Source organism: Spea bombifrons, chromosome 4 (genome assembly GCF_027358695.1).
Source record: "Spea bombifrons isolate aSpeBom1 chromosome 4, aSpeBom1.2.pri, whole genome shotgun sequence".
Taxonomy (NCBI): domain Eukaryota; kingdom Metazoa; phylum Chordata; class Amphibia; order Anura; family Pelobatidae; genus Spea; species Spea bombifrons.
The window spans coordinates 41,991,645-42,014,593 of NC_071090.1; the positions used below are offsets into that span (position 1 = coordinate 41,991,645).

The 22,949-nt window shown below is 37.6% G+C and overlaps 1 protein-coding gene across 2 annotated transcripts in view; it reads right to left on the reverse strand.

The window, feature by feature from the left end:
• The window catches only part of PPFIA2 (PTPRF interacting protein alpha 2), a 101,653-nt gene that overhangs the window by 9,908 nt on the left and 68,796 nt on the right, over window positions 1–22,949 (reverse strand). The window contains exons 8-23 of one of the 2 annotated variants that reach the window (XM_053464959.1): window positions 21,024–21,245; window positions 20,175–20,321; window positions 19,653–19,787; window positions 16,946–17,029; window positions 14,914–15,045; window positions 13,158–13,220; window positions 11,955–12,046; window positions 9,935–10,070; window positions 9,419–9,639; window positions 7,728–7,965; window positions 7,385–7,414; window positions 6,721–6,851; window positions 6,081–6,235; window positions 4,484–4,577; window positions 630–711; window positions 235–435 (exon numbers count right to left, since the gene is read on the reverse strand). In XM_053464959.1, the coding sequence (XP_053320934.1) occupies window positions 235–435; window positions 630–711; window positions 4,484–4,577; window positions 6,081–6,235; window positions 6,721–6,851; window positions 7,385–7,414; window positions 7,728–7,965; window positions 9,419–9,639; window positions 9,935–10,070; window positions 11,955–12,046; window positions 13,158–13,220; window positions 14,914–15,045; window positions 16,946–17,029; window positions 19,653–19,787; window positions 20,175–20,321; window positions 21,024–21,245 (2,163 nt within the window). Of the gene's footprint in view, window positions 1–234; window positions 436–629; window positions 712–4,483; window positions 4,578–6,053; window positions 6,236–6,720; window positions 6,852–7,384; window positions 7,415–7,727; window positions 7,966–9,418; window positions 9,640–9,934; window positions 10,071–11,954; window positions 12,047–13,157; window positions 13,221–14,913; window positions 15,046–16,945; window positions 17,030–19,652; window positions 19,788–20,174; window positions 20,322–21,023; window positions 21,246–22,949 lie in introns of both variants that reach the window. The other variant, XM_053464958.1, reaches the window with a different exon arrangement.

A 22,949-nucleotide genomic window follows, 5' to 3' on the forward strand; every position in this document is an offset into this window, starting at 1 on the left:
TGTGCTAATTCCCAGCACAGTGGGTATTTATACCAATATGGTAAAGGCATTTATACGTATGTATGAATAACTATTAGATGTTGTCCCTGTAAAACAAGCTCTTGTGATTTTCTCTTGAGCTCTGTTTGGAACAGAATGATTGCCCTATAGTTATATCGTACGGAATCCAAAGCCAAAAAGTCCAAACGTGTCAAGATCAGACACGAAGTAGGCTATTAGAAAGAGGTGACTCACTGTTCTAGATGTTGGTGGGGCTGAGGGACTCGTCAACGATACCATCTCTTGGATTGCTAGACGCAGCTTTAAACGGTGTAATGGATTGCTTATGCCAATTTCTCTCTGGATTTCAGTGTCAGATAACGCAGACATAATGGCTCCACTTTTAACATTGGCACGACAAGCTGCCACATACCAAGCTGGCATTCCAAGCCATAGCTTAAGGAGAAGAGAGAAAAAAAGTGTAATTCAGACTTTTAACAACAAATCAATATTTAATACTAATATCCCTTTATTTAAACAGTATTCTAATAATTAGATTTTTGTACATCACAAAGTTGCATATTTACTAAAGTGAATCAATGATAAGGAAGACAATTTTACTTGTGGGCATGCAGTAACTTTGAGCCTACCTCCAGCCAGGATACCACTGTAGGTCCATCCCACTGAGCAAATGGAAGGCCCTTCCTTCTGGCCTCTTCAAGAAGCTCATGCCTTAAAATCAAAGCGAAAGGGCATGTCACTTCCAGGGAGACACATACCAACATTTTTACATCATACACCTAAATGAAACACTGTCACTTAATTTTCACTATAGAGGATAGTTTATCCCTTACATTGGCTAGGACAAAAATCATGAAGACTTATTGGCTGGTGCTCTATACCAGGGTTCTACAAACTGAGTTTGGAACACAGTGATGGGTTGCTCTAAGGATCTATCTCTCCCCTCACTGTGCTGAGCACTCCAAAAGTGCTGTAAGTGCCATTATATCACTGGGCCACATTGCTAGCCATGCTCCTTGAGATGAAAACTACCTACTCTCTCCCATAAGGGATGTGATTGTCACATTGCTGCACTGTGTCATGGGGAAATAGTTTGTCCTAAACCCCAACATAATGAAAACATTTTGTATGAATTATCCACGATATAATTACATGAGCTAAAATTGCCATATGACCAACAGCCTATGTAACCAAAGCGTTATATCTTCTGTGCTGCCTTAGCATGATTATTAGCAAAAATTTCCCTCCACCCTTTGCCAAGTAACAATTGTAAGTTAGGAAAATGGGTACGGTGACAATAGTGACAACCATAAAACTGCCCAAACAAATACAACCTTTTCACATAATTTAAAACGTACGTTTTAATAAATAAGTAACTATATCCTCGGTCATACAAATGCATTCTACATGGTTCTAGTAACACAGGAAACTACATCTCTGAATGAATGGGAATAAAAAAAATCTAGTTAATATAATATAGTAAGTTCATAGCAATACTATGGCGGGTCCTGTTTATGAGCTGTATTAGTAGATGCACTTAGAAAACAATACAATATACATAACGACATTTACTGAGGCATTTAGGGCAACAGTTCACAGCTTGAGATGTTTCTTCAGATATTACTTGTTGCTCTACCTGCCACCCAAATCTACTTATTTTAAACAAAGATACTGGTATAACATTTGAAAAGCTGCGCTATCGCCATTACAACCATCGGCACCCAATACCAATTTGTATCCCCAACTAAACAGTGACTTCGTTTTACAAAAACATCCCCTATGACCTCACTTGCGTAAAGCAGGCCGCTCAAGTGACTGAAGGAATAAAATTTGCGCTCGACTCCATGACTGAGAGACTAAAAACATAATTATTCTAATATGTATAAAATAAAAATAAGGCCACACAGTGTATATGAGTACCTGGCATTTGCATATATGGATGTTTCTACATTGAGACTTTCCACATTTGGATTCACAAACACACGGATTTTAGATGCATACATGTGTCTTTTATTACGCTTGATATCAGATAAGATTAATATGTGTTTAATGCCCCACATCTTCCAATGCAAAAACCTGTGTGTTATTTATAGCACATCCATCAGCTATTGTTCTCTGCACAATAATACTTTGCTAATGACATTATAAGCACTTTTATTTCATCCACTGCCAGTAACAAAGTACGGCGGGGAAATATGTGCCAGTGGAATAGATTTGCTGGAATATGTTCTGACAAATCCTTTCGAACATAGAAAGTGAAACTTAATCACACTAAACTTTCAAATAATGCAATTATCTGCTTGGAGTCCATTATAGTGCTTTGATCTCTGGAGAGAATAAATATGTCTTTATTCCAATGCCTAATGCAGTTAATCAATTCATTTTTGGCACAATACAGACAAGTGCATGGGGGAATCGATCACTTCACTATTGAATTTCTTCACTAGGGAACTAAACCTTATATTTCATATATTTCAAGGAGTTTGTAGATTTGGTCATGTCCGCTGCCCGCCTTCACTTTGCATTATGAGACTGAAATATAATATAACTTGGGAAGCTCCACACAAGCATGAAATACAGGGATAGGCAAAGTGTCCGTACAAGTACACCAGTGTCCGTGGCAAGGTTTGTGAAGGTTCATAAAACATCATTAAATTGTCCACCACAGACCCCAGTAAATGTCCACTATGAGCAATGTTGGTGCCTTCCCCGGATTAAATATGTAGGATGCTCACAATCTGGCCAATTCCTAGTCCTGACAGTGCCATGAGACAGCAAATTAAAATAAAAATAAAAAAAAGATATGTAGACAGTTGAGAGGTGAACGAGAAAGAGGAGATACATTACAACTGTAATCAATATTTAATATCTTACACCCCATAACAAGATCAAAATAATTAAACAGAAGTAAAGGATTAAGCTAGGTGCAGATATACCGATCAGCCACAACATTATGACCACCTGCCATAATATTGTGTTGGTCCCCCTTTAGCCACAAAAACATCCCTGACCCGTTGAGGCACTAGATGTCTGTAAAAAAAAAACCTGTTTCATCAGACCAGGCCACCTTCTTCCATTGCTCCGTGGTCCAGTTCTTATGTTCACTTGCCCATTGTAGGCACTTTCAGCAGTCGACAGGGGGCAGCATGTGCACTCTGACTGGCCTCCCACTACCCGGCTCCATATGCAACAAGCTTCCCCATGTGCATCAATGAGCCTTGGCCGCTCATGACCCTGTTGCTGGTTCACCGCTTTTCCTCCCTTGGATCACGTTTGATAGGTACTGACCACTGTAGACCAGAAACACCCCAAAAGAGCTGCAGTTTTGGAGATGCTATGACCCAGTTGTCTAGCCAGCACAATTTGGCACTTGTCAAAGTCGCCCAGATCCTTACGCTTGTACATTCTTCCTGCTTCTAACACATCAACTTTGAGGACAAAATGTTGCCTAGTATATCCAGCCACTGACAGATGCCATGATAAGAATAGTGTTATTCACTTCACTAGCCAGTGTTCATAATGATATAGCTGATCGGTGTATATATCTGAGTGTATCCTACTGGGCACGGAGAATTATTTAGCCATGCATACGTACACACTTACACTGGTAGAGCTTGGGCATTCACAGTTGAGAGTCATACTCACCTATTTGCAGCAATGGCAATCAAATCGTTAAAGCAGTGCTTCCTTACATCATGCAGTTTCTACAAATGATTTCTCTTTACATAGCAGATGTAATTTTGCTGTGGTAGGTATTTCTATTCTAAGATTAGGTGCTTCAATATATGCAAACTATAGATTTTTTTTTGTGCAGGCATCTATGGTCATTAGAGCAGATCGCTAAAGAAACAATAACGGCGAAGGGGCAAGCTTGTCATTTCTTATGTAATGATATCATTACCCCAACTAGTTTTACAGTTTTATAACCATTTGCTGAGATCAGCAATGGTGTTTCATTATCTCTGTAAAGGAAGCGAGCTTGTATAATAACACGCAGAGTTTAACCTAGGAAAAGAACAGGGTGAAGCAGAAAAAAACTGATTGAAATGTGACATTTTAAAGGGTCACTAAACCCTCATAATGAGTAAACCTTATATTACAGGGCTTTTTGCTGCCGCATTTAGCAATGACATCATTAAGTGTGGGGCAGGGTAAAATCTGAGCCTCTACATTGTGGTTCTGGATAGGGAATCTGACCCTGGTCACCTATTCGATTTTTATACTAAATTGAGCTTGAGATTTGTTTTATTGAAGCAGTCAATTTACTGGATGAGGTCCTTTTTCTTGGGATTGATTTACCTTGTGTGGCTAATATGATTTTCATGCAAATTTCCCTTTCATTCAGCTTTCACATGCTCACCACACACCCTCTTCATTATCATGTACAACGGAACTAGGGGTACCACGAACAAGTTATATGCAATGTGTGTGCAGACAACCAACATAGAAGAAGGAAAGCAACCAATTACAAAGAGAAACTTACTTTTTCTTAAGCCTCCTGTCTTTCTCTGCTTGTGTTCCGAGTTTGCCTAATCCTAGTGCATCCTGGGCACCGGGGTCTGTGTCCATGAAACCTCCTGTTACACACGGGGAAAGATTTTTCATTATTAAATAATGCTTACATGTCATCAGTAGGCCTAAAGTTTTAAGATATCATAGGCCAAGCGCATTTGCTAGTAATTTCAATAGGCTGGCACAATTAGAAATATACTGGACCATTATTTGTGTATTTGTTGATACACCATTCTTTACGATTTTAGTACAACAAATTTTGCATAAATTATTCCTATGGTTACATCAGACTTGTCCCATTTAATTAGAGAAGGGCATTGTGCCGTTTAATGGATGTAAATCAACTTCAGCCTCAAATAAAGAGAAGTCTGCTTGTACACCTGGGTTTGCTGATGTATATGTGCAGAGGGAGTTTGCCTGCCAATTCACTACTAGACTATCCTTACAGATTAGCCTGGCGTGATGTGCTCCTCTTTTAGCACAAGTGAACTAAAACCTTTATTTTAGGATGTTTCTGAATTTGGCACTATGCCAGGGAACACTATTAACCACACATTACTGTGCCAAGTACCCCAAGTTTTAGTGAGTGACCACTATTGTATCGGTTTTACATAAAATATGATTCATTTTTTCAAGTACCCTTGAAGTACTCTTTACACCCATCCGAAGTACCGAAAGGGTAAAAGTAACACAAGTTGAGAAAAAGCATAACATGACCTATTAAGAATGTTTGGATATTACTTGACACTCTCAGGGCCATCCTAAATATTGACTGGAGCCTGTGCAAGCATTTGCTTGCCCCCCTCAAACTTCCTAGCAGCATCGATGCGTGGGCCAGGCTTGCTTGCTGGAGGTGGGTGACTGGCCAGCCAAGTGTGTGTGTGTGTGTGCGCCACTTGCCCAGTCACACTTCTGGTGGCATGTATTTATTTATATAATATAACAAAGAATGATGTGGCTTGGGGGCACCCGATGGAAGGGTCATGTGTACAAGCCGCACTGACTCTGCAGATTAGGAGGAGACTGTCAGAGTCAGTGCTGTCTTCCCTCCTTCTGACCCTAGTGTGACTCCATGTGGGACATCCTCACGCCACATGTGCAGGGCAGGGGAGGAGCACAACGCTATGTCGACCACATCGTAAATGAATATGAAATGAATATGCAAATAAATGAAATCAGTGTTTTTTTTAATTTCATCTCTCCTCTTTCTTTTTATCTCTCTCTTTTCTCTTTATGTCTCCCCTTTTTCATCATATCCCTCTTTTTCATCCTTTAGATTGTAAGTTTGTTTGAGCAGGGCTGGTTTCTGTAAGTCTAATTGTTATATACTTGTCATGTCCTGTTTCCTCACTGTACAGACTGTACAGACTGTACAGCGCTGTGGAACATGATAGCGCTATATAAAACAATAAATACTAATAATTTCTCCCACTTTTCATTATGTTTTTTTCTCCTCTTTAGCAAGTACTTTAACCCCGCATTCCTCACACAAGATTTACACAAGATTAAAAGACTATATGATTATGTCAACAAGCAATGACCTTGGCCTTGTAGACCATATTCCTTACTGAGCTGTCCGAGCCGTGCCTTCTCTTTTTTACCGAACAACCGCCCTATAGATGATTTGATTCCTTTTTTCTTTGGAGCTTTGTGGAGCGAGTCCTGGCTGCTGTTGCCACTCCCAAGACCAAGAACATCAGGTTCAAATGAAGCCGTCAAACTCCTACAACCAGATATAGACAACAGATATTTTCTACATGATCTTTTGGTCACTATTATCCTAATGTTCAGTAAAGACCTCGTGGGAAAATGGGTAGCTATGAACATGCATGCCATGTATTTGCTTTATTGTTGAGGATTGTATCTAAATGTGTATTGCCTTGTATTACTCGAGATGTGTAATTAAAATTACAAGCAAACAAACTTAAAGGTGTGGATTCATGGTATGGTATCCTACTACATTTCTACTGATTTTGAGTAAAGCTGAACTTTTTGCGCCAAACCGCATAGTCCTCATAGTCTAGGTAGTATAGAAAGGGAAGTAAGTGTTAATTATTTAAGCCAGGGAAGAAATGCTTAAAATAACTCAAAGAACATCATCCCACAAGTTGCTTTTTTCCCTACTGCTTTGTCCAAAAACAAGCGTAACAGCACAGGCTAAAAAGGCATAAAATGTCACATTGGGCACAGGAGGGCAGCTTGTCTCACCCTCTGGCATCGTTGTGATATGAAGACGGTAGGGTATGAGTCATCCTGAGAGCACGGGGTGTTGAAGGAGGAGATGTTTCACATTTTATGGTAGCTTTATCTTCGCGACCATCTTCTTCCACAACTGCAATCTATGAGAAGTATTATTTTATTACATCCAGAAAAGCTACAGTAGGGTTAGTTACTGGACTTGTAAGGTGGGTGAAATAGCTTCTTGTTATCACACCCTTTAGTGTATAGGTCTGTGATTGTAGAGGTAAAGTCATTGGTTGTCAAAACATTTTTGGGACATATGGGCCAATGATCACGGGCAATCCCATAGATACTGCAGCCAATTGCACTTTGCAAATTACTGCATACCGGCAAGAACATTTTGCGTAGGGACAGAACCTGCTGAAAAAATTCATTATGACCTTGGAATATAACATGATCACTAAACTGATCTCAGACTATTAGAAACAAAGCAGGATATTAGCTAAAGTAGCCAAAGAGATGCAAGCAATAAAATAAAAAATTGTAAGGTGACAGTTAGCCTCTCTCTCAAATTGTTAGAGATCTGTTATTCAGGGTAAGCGGTTTCCGATGCATAATTCACTTGGTAAAAACACCCATGGGAGGCCAATAGTCAGACACTGGAATAATAAGAAAGAAGAAAAATTATTACCTTTCTTCGATGCTTCCGTAAATCACTAGGCTAAGCATTTAGGGAAACAAAATAGAAACACTGTAAGCAGCTGGTTTCTAACAGACAGGTACATATATAGTAAGTATTTGCATGTATCATACCATTTAATATTTCTTAGAGATACCGATGTATTTAAGAGGTACTGATCATATATATATATATATATATATATATATATATATATATATATACACATATACACACACACAATTGCACAAATAACTTATGGAAGAAAGAATCCCCCTTCATGTGGAAGGGATTGTACATATAAACTAAACATATCAAGCCTCTTAATTCTTCCCATATCTTTCAAGCAACTTACGAGAGTCATAACTCCCATGCGATCCATTTCTCTGGCAGGGCTGCGAGGTGTGAGTTTGGGTGTGGAGTGCCCACTTGGAGGAGAGGAGCTCGCTAATGATGAGGCTGTCACCGAGCCAGTAATTGAGGTCCCTGGGTGCATTCTGGCCAGATTTAACCCCTCAAGGCTGACACTGGCAACTCTATTTTCTATTTCTTCTGCACGCAGCTCTGTAGACTCCTTTTCTTCCTGTATAAGCCTAGTGAAAAAAATAACAGCAAAACATCTTGTTACATAGAAAAACAATATTAACACCAAATTTATCAGAAACACATAATTTATCAGCCGTAAACATAACACTGAATCAATGACAAGGTGATTTATAGCTATAGGTCTAAGTTGATATACTTTTATAAGCAGAATATATGATGGCAGACAGCACTAATACACATATCACACATCTTATAAGCCCAAGAAAGAGATATGAGACACAAGAAAGAGAGTCTCATGAACCTACACCCACGAGACTCAGAGGATCATTATGATGAGAAGTAGGTAAACAGGATAAAACTCAGTTGTAAGAGCTCTGTGCTTTAACTCGTCTTTATATACACCATATAAAATATATACCTGTGAAAAAACAATTGTGAGGTTTTTATAGTAGCCGATATTCACACTAAGTGCATAGTGACTCATTAGCACTTTCGTACAAAGGGTATGTATATATATGACACAAAGGTCTGATTGTACAGGAGCATAAAGATGGAATGCGAATGATCACTGAGCTAAAAAGTTGTTAAATAGCTGGTGTTGTTTGAACTCTGTGAAAGCGAAAAATTATGCATTAAATATATCAGTGAATAATCGAGATTATCACGGGGTGTTTGAATATCATTTTAATGATGCTAATATTTATGTTAAAGCAGGGAGAACCAGTCCCTTACCCACCAGTGACTGCAGCCACTGGCGTATTCTGGGCTTGCGTGCAAATTCCCATACTGTGCGTTTAGGTTTTGTGGTGCACCGCTTAATGGGTCACTTGGAGAGATCAGAGCTCTTCCTTGTAACATTATGATGGGTTTGCCTAGCTGGCACCACCTCCTATAGAATTCTTGGTGTTATATCCTATTGCTCGGAAGGGAGGACAATGGAGTGGAGGTTAGTCCTGAGAGTGGCTGGGGAGCTGCTCTGGGTCAGGCTCCGTGCCTGAATACACCACTGGCTGTGGCCACCAGCTGTCATCATCCCCAATAAGCCAATGGGCAACTGAGCATTACAGGAGACGAGCAGTTCATCCACCTCTGGTATTATTGTATTCTGTAGACTGAATTCAAAGGTATTAAACTATACCATCCAAGCTGCCACATGTCTGACACAGAGTGGTCTAATGTAACTTGTCATGCTTTGCTAAGATAGGACAGTAGCAGGATGTCTGCATGAAGTAGCTAAAGGCAAGTCTGGGAACAGCACAGAAAAACAGTCACACTAGCTTAACACTATCGAACCAAAAGCTTGTTTTCAGATTCTATCAACATAGCTTCTGTTCTGGTATTGCAGATGCAATCAAGCTTGACATTTTATTTTCTGGAAGAAAAAGGTATCCAGAGTTTGCCGTTATTTGGAAGCACTGGATGCTACTGACCTTTAAATCATAGTGAGTTATGGGGAGAAATAAAAAACAAAATTAAAATGAAAGGATCCATAGTAGTTACCTTATTTCTTTATTGATGGCATCTAGCTGTTCTTGGAGCATCATTGCTAAAGTCTGAGCATCCGAATGGCCACCAGGAGATAAAAGATCCATGGAACTAAATATGGTTTCACGATCATCATCATCTATGTCAGACATCTCAGTGTCACTCTCGAAAGGATGGCTACCAAGGACCCCAATCTGCTGTGTTCTGTTCCATTCATGGTCCCCAAGGGATTTCACCTGAACAAAATGATGTAAGCAATAATCACTCAACACAAATACATGACATTCAAGAATGGGGACAGGGGGGAGAAACTCAGGTTACAAGTTGCATTTCACTTCATCTTCTCCACTTGAATGAATGAATTTGTTTTAATACCTTAAGTTTCATTGGGTCTACAAAGCATTACAAAAAGGCTTCAATAAATTAATAAAGCTTACATCTATGGGCAAATGCTAAATTGTTACACTACTCCATACATGTTTAGAAAAGTAGGAGATAAATTATGAAGAATTATACCCCATATAAACCGACCTTTGGTTCTTCTCTCCTAACTCCTGTCCTCCCTCTTCTTGGTCTCCTGACAACTTTTGTTGAACGGTAGTCAGTCTGGCTGTCAACCAGTGAGCCTACTGAATATCTCAGCTCTGCAGATGTGTCCAGGTGAGGCCTAGCAAGAAACAAAACACATTATATATATATATATATATATATATATATATATATATATATATATATATATATATATACTAAATTGTATCCCATATTGTGTGTCTGCAATTGCTGTTTAGTAATCCTTAGTAAAATGGGAAGGAATAATAATACAAACATGGCAAGATGTCTTTTCCCTTTGTAGCACAGATTATTATTATTATTATTTATAGTTTTATATAGTGCCAGCATATTCCATAGAGCTGTACAATGAGTAGACAGGACATAACATGAAGAATATAACAACATTTTGACTTACAGAAACAATAGGTGAGAGGTGAGGTGTAGCTCAAACTACAGTGACTTTGTAGTAAATATATATATAGATTGATTTAATTTGCAAACACAATAACAGACTAATTAAGTATACATAACATTAAAATACCACAGATGATCCACTTTAAGAAGCAGACTTATATATACTTCCAAGGCAGTCTACCCTTCTAGGGACAATCACTGTAGGTTTCTTACTATAAACAGCATATAACTTATAATAATGGGTAATTTTCCTTCTAATTCATGCACAGGTCCAAATTACACACATTACTGGTTTTATCATCAAAGTCCTTCATCAACTATATATGACAGTTGTAGATAAGAAAGAATAGCTGAGCAAATATCAAAGAGAATACATCCCAATATTTATGAGCGGGACGCTGAGCGTTCTGGAATATATACCATAGGAATCCCTGTTTTTTGTGTTCTTTTAAATATGAGTCTCTAGTCGAAAATTATGCCTTTTATTTGGGCCAACATATAAATGTTTGTAGAATAATTATGTAGACCTCAGAGGTCTCTACCACAGATGGAAACTACACAAAGAAGAGTTAAATAAATAAGCATGTCATGGGACGTATGAAAATAGGACTAAATACGATAAATAATACAATAAAATAAAATTGATTGTCTTGTTTTTCCCTAGACCCAAAAACGAGGCAATCAGGGTTGTGTATAAAAAAAGACTTATATAATAGAAATCATTTAATAAGAATGGGAAAGGTGGAACTTTTCATTTTTAAGTCTTTTGCTGGAACCGCATGTAGGTGCGAAATGATCGACAGGGAGAACAGAGTTTAGCATCGCACTCAAGGGCAAGAAGGGTTGGATGGATTGTATTGTTATTGACTGTGATGGCAAAGGGCATGACGAGACATCATCATCATGTGTGGCTCAGCCTTTAACATGAAGAATTTAAGGCGTTAAGCTGTCATTCAGGGTGAGATGCCCTTCAGACATCTGAAGGCCTGGAACAGAGCTGTAAAAGCATGGGGCTTGTGTGTCTACATAACACTTGGTATCATCTGAACACTTAAAGGCATGTAAAGGAGCAGGCTCGCTTTAGGGTTTCTGACCGAAACCAAGCATCAAGTATTTTGACAAGTAGTTCCTGCATATGCACAAGGATAAAGGTTATATTACAATGTTGTGCATATATGTAATTTAGCTACAAATTGCATAATTATACAATAAGGATATATTTTAACCATTTTGGCACCATAATAATTGAAAGGGTCAGATTATAGGCCCTAGTGTCATATATCTTGTAATAATCAAATTACCCGTGTTTTAGTTTTATTGTATGCAAAATCTGTAAAAAAAAAAAAAAACTACGGCTAGTGATTTATCAGTAACATTATTTAGAAACTATAGTCCAGCCCAGGACTACCTAAAGATTAACATCATCTAACATAGGTGTGGTAAAGCAACATGTGCTCATCTGGTTTTTGATACAGATTTGTTTTGGAGATGTAGGTTTTTTTTTTTTTTTAACCAAGATTCTCTTTTCTTTGATGATTGCATAGGTTCTGCTAAACCATAATACACAAAGATATCAGTAAAGTACCGTGTCAGGGTTGGTTCTATCAAGGATCCAGTTCGTATCTTTATCTGGTCAAGTTCACTTCTCAGCTTTTCAATTTCCTCAGCCAATCTCTCCTAAAAGCCAATGAGAATTTAGCATTTAACATTTAATTTTGACCTTCTTATTAAAACACTACTGTTAATTCCATTTAATATTTGTGTAAATAAACTTGTATAAAGTAGTCCACAACACCACCAATGTTCTATAACATTTAAAAAAAAAAAAAAACCATGCAAAGCCAAGTTAAAGAACACTACTATAAAGGTCATGTGCTACATTAAAATAATAGGTGGCCTACGGTGGCTCCTCGCAGAGATTGCTGGATGAGGTAGACTTAAGCTAAAGATTTTAGAATGTCCAAACACATGACACTTGATACGTACACCTTGCTACCTTATGTACTGTTACCATGTCAAGCTAAACTTGCAAGGAGCTGCAGTGAGTATGCATGGCTCTAAATTGCTTGCTAACCATGGGTAACCTCACCCCCCACCCCCACTGCACCAATGGACCCTGCATCTAATTTACCTTTATACCAGTTGTACTAGCAGCAATTTTTCATGTCTTTATTTTCAATAATAGATATAAACCCCATAATACCTACAACATTACAGTGAAGTGTATGGAATAAAATTACTCTAGGTATGCCACAACAGGAGACATTAGCGGCTATATTTGCCATATGTTGAATGGTACAGCAGAATAGGAACAGACAACCCCTGGTTAACAGAATTTCAAATCAGTTAACAAATGGCACAACTTTCCACGATTCAAGGAGACGCCCTAATGACTGTGGTATAGATTGCATACAAGCCCACTTTTTATTAAATGGAAGTATCTTCTTCCTTTCATTCAGGCACTGCCGCTGTATCCAACTTTACACTTTCTTTGGAGTTCGGATAAAATGGTCTAAATCTGGAAGTTTCTTGTATTTTTCTTTCTCAAAACGTATACAGCACAAAATAGGGGCGCATGTGCATATAGGGAAAAAAGTATATAAAATATAAAAAAATATATATGATATCAAAACTTAACCAGGAGTCTCCGAAAACTATCTACAGAAGGAGCCAGTAAAGTTCCTTTGTTAAACTTGTAGGGTACATATTCAAGCCATAAAAAAGAATGAAAAATGGATTTAGTTACACGTGTTCAATAAAAATCAAACATAAAAAAGAAGAATGTTACCTTATCATGAAGACAGTCTTCCAGTTGTTTTCTGAAGTTTTCTGAGTCCTGAAGTAAAATGTTCTGTAATGGGAAAATATGGTATTTTACGTTTTTTTTTTAACCTAATGAACCCAAAAACTGCCTGTGTAAGGGTAACACTGTTAGTCAAGATATGTTTGTGATTTCTGAAATTAAAAATCAAAAAGGACAAAAGTAGAGTCTATGATTTGAATAAGATGTGCATGTACAGGGCATGATGTCTCTACATCAAGTGAGATGATGACATAGTTGACAATGTGATCATTTCACCAAATGATGTCATTTGCATAAAATGGGAACCGTTGTGCAGAAATGCCATATCTGACAGCTTTCCTGACAGAAAATGAGTAAATGCTGATAAATAGTCCTTCTGGATGCTCCATGTGCTTTCACTCCTATCTACTAAACCAGCAGTGCCTGGAGCTCCACCAAGAGTCAGTTTTCATACATACCCCCATGTGTCTCTAGCACCACCTCCTGAATACACTTATTTAGACACAGAGTCAATTTCATCAAATGTCAACTTATTTTTTCTTTTAAGTACATTCACTTTATGGTATCTAGTATGCCTGAGCTGAATATAGTTTTCATGTTAAACTGAAGGTTTCGTGTTAACCCATCTTAATATTAAGGCTGATTTATTGGCCGCTCAGACTCCTGCCACTTTTCAACCAATGTTTGAGAACTGTGAATAAATATACAGATGCATTTTGACCTTGCCCTGTTCAACTGAATGCCATTTGTTATTGTAAAATTCGACATCTCTGAGCAAGAGCACTCATGCTTTCAATTTGATGACAATAGCTTTGAATATGTAAAGGTAAGCTTGTACAACTTTACATTGGAACAACTTAATTGCAGACAATAATGTTTTACATGCATGTAAGTGGGCATTTCAAGAATAAAAGCTGTGATTGTAAAGCGTACAATTGTACAAAAGTAAATCTTATATGTCAAACATAGAATAGATTAAAAAAAAAACCTGAACAACTGGTGTTGTAATTGTAAACAGTGGTGACTTGGTGACGACTGAATGCAGAGTAGTCTTAGACATATACTTTCTTATGCCACCAAAAAACACTCCACATAAGTCTGCTCCATGGACACTTATAGCAGGCTTTGGAGCAGATCCTATGTGGTGCCAATATGTCTCTGTGAAGTGATGGATGTAGGGATTTCTATCAATGATTCTCAATACTGGGCCCCAAGGATCAACTGCATCGGTTTGTTCCTCTCTTCAAACTAGCAATGGTCTAAAAGACAGGCTATGAATGATCTGCATGTGGTCATCTAAAGAGATCCTAACAGCATGCTCTGCGGGTGCAGTATATCTAGCCTCACCTGTCTGAACAACTCAATTATGATGCTGCTTGGTCAACCCGGGTCTATTTACCCTGGAAAAAGTTTTGCCTCAACACTATGTTGATAAAGATAAAAGGTAAATTCAAAGCCTTTTCGGGGCATTGTTCATCCCACAGTTCCATTCACATGGAGATACATGTTCATTACAGCGAAGGAACAAAAACACATTAACTAGGGTAAATGCAGGTAATGTAGATGCTTTATTTATCAAGGGGTTCATTTTTTCTTCTACCCAAAATTGTCATTAGCTTACAGATTGGTTTTCCATCATCTGGATCAACATTGATAGTGATATCTTGAAAAGTTTAAGCATTTTAGTATTATGTTTTTTTTCAACTGCAATAACTATGTAACCACCATTAAAATCTATTACCTTGTCTTCCAGGGCAGCCATTCTTTCTTTCAAATGTAACTGGAGCCGTTCGTTGGATTCTGTTAGAAGTCTGTCCACTGTATCAGAGAGCCTTTTGTTGTGTTCTTCATTCATTTTTTCCCTTTGCCGAGCCTAGACATAATAATTAAAACAAGTAACACCATTAATGTTTTAGAATAAACAATGAGCAAGATACAATGTATACTTTACCAAAAATATCACTTTGATATTACTAGTTACAACGATTCTACCTGCAGACGAGTTTTTTCGAAGATGGCTAGAAAGTCCCATGCCAGTGTTACCTATAGGGCTGGTGCTTCTTTGGGATGACAATCACTGTCCTGTCCCTTGTGATTATATCTAACCAGTTTATCAATTATTGTGTATTAATACCGCCTCCAAAAGGTCATCTACACGGCAATTACCTTTACCAATGCAGTTTTCAGATTTTAAAAGCACGTTATCATGATTTTCGTAGTGCCGTACAAACACAAGCTTAACTGCACCTGTATTTGAAGGAAGAGATTGCCAGAACAACATAAAGAATGTTTGGAAAGTTACATTGCGGTGTAAATGGTTAAGACTGTTGCAAATTCTTTAAGGACTTTTTTGTTATCCGTATGCTTCAACATGATAAGGATACATATGCAGCCAGGTAATGCAATGTATGTGAAGGGTGCCCAAAGAGTGCAGACTTCTAAAATGGAACAACTATAGGCACTTATCTTCAGTATGAAACAATATACGGATCGTGTATTATCTGGGAGGGATGGTCTGGGGTTTTCTTACATTAACGTGGAAAATCCAAATGAATGTAAAAATAAAAGGGATTTTTTTTTATAAGTGATCAGGATAATTTTCATGACTTCTGAAATGTTGAGCTAAGCTTGCAGAATGTGTGTTACCTCCGATCTAGAGATGGTTAGATAAGCAAAAAGTTTAGCCAGTGTGAAAAATGCATTTTGGATAGCATCTATTTATGCCATGTCGCAATTAACAATAGTGTGGTCCATGAACATGAAGAAGTGTGATTGCTTCCAGAGCATGATTTATCCTACACTAATTGAGTAAACAAAATCATGCCAATAACCGTATAAACGCCGACAATGTATTTTTAGAGGAGTCATTCATCAGAGTGAAAGTGACAATGCTTTAGGTAAACCAAAGACACCATCTCCTACAATATGTGTACGTATTTAGCTTGTTATGACAATCACGTAAATTATCTAGTCTCAGGACACAAACAATACTTTAGGGTCATATTTTTTGTGTGGATGTTGTGTCCATTCAGGAAATTGCTCAATATTGTGCAGCCTAGCCAGGCTAGCCATAATTTAGCCAAGCTAATAGCCCCAAGTTTTATCTGTCCAGAAGAAGAGATATCTATTGAATAAGACCTTGGAACGCTGCTGAAGTCACACAAAACCTTGAAAGATCACACACCATATGAGTTCAGTATCAAATGAATCGCTCAGTAAACTTCGAGATTGGAGAGGCACTAGGTTTATCAACGTCCTCGCCAACTTGTTTCATTTTGGAACCCTGTTGAGGGAGTAACATGCCGGAATCTAAAGATACATTTGTATGAGAAATGAAAAGGTATATTCTTGCGTATTGTTGGCTGCTAAATGGTTATAAATAAGAACTGGAAAACATACATTTTTATACTGTAGCGAGGGCAACCATTGACCTTCCAATGATTAAGTAGATGAGCATCAAAAAAAGTGCAGACAAAGATAACTGATGCAAGCTTGCAAGATCCTAAGCTTCCGAGTTTTTTTACTTAAAATGACTCTTTTTACATTTTAATTAGAAAGGCGCATTCATTTAAGTACATTCTGGTGGTCAACCCAGTATCCTCACATCAAAGTCATTTTCAACTAGGTTGCCATGAACTAACCAGTGTTAAATGCACTCATTTTCATGAAAAGGAAAAAAAACTGCAATCACACACTCCAGTCACACTAAAAGAGTTGATTAAAATGAATTTCAATAAATTAACATGCTTCATTATTTGACTGATTATACACACTCTTTGAAGTTCTTGATTCTTCTCTTCCAGTTGTGCTTCCAGGTGCCTCATTCTTTCTTCAATATTACCATGCCTTTCTTCAGCCTATAACACACACACACAACAGATATGAAATGCACGGAAAATACAATGTCCTACAGGTAAAATTTCAACAAGACAAAAAAGCAAGCTACTGCTATCAGCAAGTTTACTCTAGGAAAATAAAGTCTTATTGAAGCAGGCAGCTGAACAGCGCTGCTTGAAATGTGTCAGCTACAGAGGCCTGCTACATCCGAGCATCAGCAACACACTGGATTTATTTATGAGCAATGAAGTCAGCCAAATGTAACATGCAGACGGTGCATGGTTTGGAAACAAACCTGCCGTTGTAAATCATAAGCCCCTGAAGCACTAAAACCGCATAATGGTTGATTATCAATAATTAAAACAAACAAACAAAAAATGAAAAAAAAATGAAAACAAAGTGTGATGAATTTCTATTCAGCAATAGAAAGTAAAGTCCAGTAGGACTACCTTCCTACGTATGGTGATCTTTTCCTGCAGTTTAGGTTCCATAACATATTGATAATCATCAGATGAGGAAGAAGAGGTTGGATCAGACTAACAAATCAAGGAAAAGGAGAGGGATCAGGACAAAAGACTCAAACACGAAAGAAAACAACAGCACAGAATGCTTAAAAGAAAAATGTGACAACGTACTTATTACAGAATAATAAATTCAGTGAAGAAATACACTAATACTTTGATTGGAATGAGGTAGTGATATGTATTAACCAAAGAAACAGCCAGAACATTCTACACTTAGTGACAGATGAACTGACATCTTTGAATAATTATTACAAACATGAGTGTTTTGGTTAATGTAATTTAAAAAGAATAAAAATAGTAATAATAATAAAAATCTGAACATATTTATCTATTTGAATTATAGTGATGATAATGTATGAAAAAAACATATACATATATCATTTCTACAGATATAATTATGAGAAAGTATTAAGTTTCAGAGACAACAATATAGTCTAGGGTGTAATAAAAATGAAACGCCACACTTATTTTCAGACATATTCACAAAACAATCACAATTAGCTAATGCCAAGTTGTGTGTGCTAACATTTCTGAAAGTCATTTCTGGAAGTAAAGCTACAAAAATAAAAAAGACAAGTAAAACATGTAAGTGTTCTGTAAGTTTAATGACTTTATGACCAACTTTTGAAATTGTGCAAAAAATAATTGTGTTTTTTACTCTGATTTAAGGAAAATAACAAGAAATTGATGTATATATTCTTTTAGAAAAGTTGAAAGCTAGCAAGAAGTTCATCCCCGCAATCAAAATAACAAAAGGCAGGGAAGAGCTCTATCAGGCACAATAACTGACCACTTAGTACTCAGTGCCGGGTTTTAAACCTGCCGCCAGGGGATGCCCCGCCCCGTGCATGACATCATCGACGCGTGTTCCACGCCGTCTCCATTCAGGGACGGATAAAGGGGAGTGGGAGCGCGTGTGTGCGCCCAGAGCCGGCCATGCGGGCAGAGTACGGAGAGGGAGCAGGAGCAGAGTCGTTGGACCCGGTACCCACGGTTAGCAGGTACTCAGGTGAGTCACTCCGTCTGGGTCTCGGCTGGGGATCCCAACAACAATATACGGTACAAATATAATAATACACACATGGAATTCTATGTCAATGTTTTGTGAATGTGTTGTAAAGACAACACACACTTTAAGTAAGCCTTTTAAGTTTCTATGACAATAACTTAAATGTGTCTGCTTTTGAGTCCCAAGACAAATCTTCACAGCAAAAATATGGAATTCTTTTAAATATTTTACTTGACCAAGGAATCATTCTTCATAACAGAGTAATATTTGTATTCTGGCATAAACTAGGTAGAACAGCACCTTTAGGAAAGCAAGAGCTACACTCTTGGCTCTTTTTCCTACATTAAATATTGCCCAAATACATTTTCCATTTCTCGAAAAGGAACTGCATGAGAGCATGAAATTAGCCAAAAGCAGGTAGTATTACTACTACTATTTTTATTCAAATAAGCAATGTATCCTAAATGTTAATGAATGGATTTGAAGAAAATACAATGGTAAGACATATAAACAATCCTAATCAAAGTATCCCAAGCTACATATGATTTATATGTATTGTGATTTTAAGCGATGGATGTCCTTGGCAATGTATGCTGTCACAGCCAGACCTCTTCTTAATTATTGATGAAATGTGTTCCTGAATATAGCAGGAATATGTAAACCACATGGTGAAGTGAAAACTATACCAGTAACACATCTAATACAACATAACCATGCTGTGTAAAAAAAAAAAAACAACAACAAGAGAACAAAATGGCCTACTTTTTATGCAATGAGTTTAACAATGGATAAAGGAAAATTCCATGTGCAAAATAAAACATAAACCAAGCAAGGGTTCCAAAAAGCACAATGCATCCTGGATCGGGCAAACTACAGCCAATTTTGAACAGACTACAATTCACATCACCTTCAGTAAGGCTCTTGGAATTGAGTCCTGTCAGCTGGAAGCCAGTTACCTTGTGCAGTCAAAGTATGTGTCTAGTGCTCCTTGGTGGCTTTGATAATGCTCATTGCAATGAGTTTCTGCATGAATACACAGCACTCTCATTTGGGGGGGAGAACATTTTGATTGACAGACATCCCTAAAGACAAGGACCTCTGTGTTTCTACCTTTGTAAGAGCTGCAATTCTTTGAGCCAATTCTGCCTCAACTTCTGGCAAAGTCTCTGCTTTCCTCATTGTCTGTTGAAGCTTCTGCTCCGCCATTTCCAAGCGCTCTTGCAACTGTCGGTTTTTCTCTTCCATCTAAAACCCACAAAAACGTGCAAAGAAAAAAATCCATTAGGGGATGTAAAAACATTTATAAAAGCGCAACATATGTGTAATAAAGAATTTTATATTACGCTGGAGTCTACCATTATGCACAGTCTTGGCAACCAGGCAAGCCACCCTATGTAGACATTGTAGCTAATTTGGATTCAGTGAAAAATCAGCCAACAACATGACAGACTGTTAATGTAATCAATATATGTAATAGGGCTACATGCTTAGAAGTGTGGCAGAGCCAGGTGGCGATATATGTGCACCTTTAGAACTAATAACTGCAAGTTTGTATTATTTACTGTAAGTTTGTATTTTCTTATTTGATCATTTACACCAAAGCATCTCACAATGGTAATGAGAATACTGAACCTGACGTAAAATTGCTTCTTTGTTTGCTAGTTCATTTTCCAGCTTGTCATTCATATCATGGATGGATGTTGCTTCTCTCTGTGCATTGAGATAGCGTTTTTCAAGAGTGGTAATTCGTTCTTCCATGTCCTCCTTCTGAGCCATAGCCTGATATAAATACATCTTAATTATAACAGTGAACCTTAGAACTGACCCTAGCAATCACACAAATAACATCTTTATTGTTTTTTAAAGGAAGCCTACTAACAATAAGTGTTGTATGTAATTTAACTGAGTCACTAAAGCTCACAAAAAGTGATAAAGAGAACAAAATAAAGAAGTCCCATTGCCGTTTCTAACAATATATACAGACATCATGCGCACAAGCCAACAATGCATACAATACAGACCAAAATAATGAATGATTGTTTGTCAGGTTTATAAAAAAACAAAATAGATTCCGACAAAAAAATTACAAAAGGTAATGAAAAGAGGTCCTTATTTAAGAAGCAGCTTGAGAAGTTCTAAATTACTAGCGCAATACATCATGATGGGTATTTCGTGATTATGTATAGTCAAGGTTAAGCCTCTTTAGATAATTTTGTTTAAATATATCATTTATAACCAATTTGATAGCACTCATTTCTCAAGAGCCAAGAGATAATCGTACAACGTATTTGTGTTAAATAATGGAGAGTCTAAACGGCATTGAACTCCCCCATCCCTATTTACGAATATAACTGAGGTCTGTCATAGCCTCCTTTCTTAGACTAAAAAACAAGAGAAGAACCATTCAGTTTTAAGAACTTCATGCAATTTATTGTTCATAAATTAGAGCTCTTCTAGTGCCATAACAGTTTTAAAACTTACCTCCCTAATGTCCCTTTGATATTTAGTATTCATTTCTTCTGTTTTCGTAAGATCCTTTCTTGCATTTTCGGCTTCCTGTTCAACTTCCCCCACTCGCGCGGACAATGCGGTCAATCGTTCTTTCATTTGAGTCATTTCATAATTCTGCTTCTCAAGTAATTCCTGAAGTTCCACCATCTGACTGGTATCATCATTAGAGTCTATAGAACCGTTGGAAAGCCTCTGCAGACGAAAACAAGAAACAAACTAATTGAAAGGCATAGGAAACCAACTTATTAAGAAAGTTTGTTGAATGGACAAAAAATATAATCCATTAGTAATCCTTGGTTAGAAAATGGTAAAGGCGTCCCCGGCAGAAGAAACTTGCATTGGGCAATTCTGTTTTTTCTGTGACCCTTTGTTATCATCAATCACAAGTGTGGATAATTACTTTTTTAATATCAGACTCTCTGACTCAGTAATAATTTGTCCCCTGTGGGGCCATCAAACTGGACTATATTTTAGAAGGTTACCAACACCTCTTGAGACAGCAACCCTTCCTTATGAACTGTTCAGTAACTAGTGTAGTAATTCAGTTAGCATCATCAACAGGTACAAATTTAGGGACAAATATCACAAATTTCATAATATGTGGTGCTAAGTCTTGCAGCTGCTACAAACTCGCATCTTACAGATCAATTACTAGAATTCATTGTTTTCACTCGTTATCACCACATTGCAACATCTACAATTTAAAAGGGTTATATGGCTTGAAAACAAGGACTAGAAGCACCCCAGGTGGCAGTTCATCAAAATAATTTACATTTGACACATAACACAGAAACACAGATAATTTAATGCTAAACCGCTTGTCAGAGATGGAACAGACCAGTGAAGACTTTAGCTATACTGTATGGAATTTACATGCATAAAATAATTTGTTGTTCAGAAAATTAATGATTAAACTGCAGCATCCTTAAGTCTTGCTTAATGGTCTATAACTTTCGAAAGAGGAAAGGGGATGGCTAAACAGTGAGAGAGGAGATGCAGACATGGTTGAAACAGCCGGATCTAATGGTACAGGAAACATATCTTAGGAATTTGGCCCATATCTCTAATGTTCAAGTGAGGTGTCAATGTCTCCTGGTATTTTGTGCAGTAACACTTTGGCTTCAGTGTTAAATCTAACGGAAGAGACAGCTGCTACAAAGCACACACCTTGAAGGTAGCCAAGACTACACGCTAGCTGTGTGCTTTCATTACATCTAACGGAGCAAGTGAGAACAGTCAAAGAAAACAGATAGACCAGTGGGATCGTGGTTGCACACTGCGCCGTATAATCAGACAGTACCCTGAAAAGTCATATTATTCCGTATACAGCTCCATACAGGCCACATAATTCCCTGAACCAGGATATTAATGCATTGTATCGCAGGCAGGATTATTTAATGCTATTTTGGGATGCATTAATCATTCCCTTCTACTGCTGCTTCATTCTGTTTGAAGCAATTTTTCTTGCTTCCTGTAACAAAGTTGTGCTTGGAAAAAAGAGATGTTCAGGCATTGTATGGATACTAAGAGCAATATTTTGATTTAAACATGTGAAAAAGCAATACATTTCCATTAATTGTAACTTTGCAAAAGAACATTATATTTTCATTGCTAGCTGTAAAGCTAGCACATCTATAGTTTGGTTAGTAGTTGGTTATTAAATGCATTTTTAGTTAAAAAGCATCTACAGTTTAATTCAGATGGAGGTGGTCTATCCTGACCGCTAGGATATATCCAGCTTAATGGTAAAGCCACATTTGACCCACAATCACATATTTGCACAGCCATGGGATTGCAACTGATGTCTTAAATCTCTACAACCCAGTCTTGCTTAAGGAGCCTACAAGGGTTCCAGCTACACCTTACTGACGATGTCCAGTAGAGACTGAAATATAC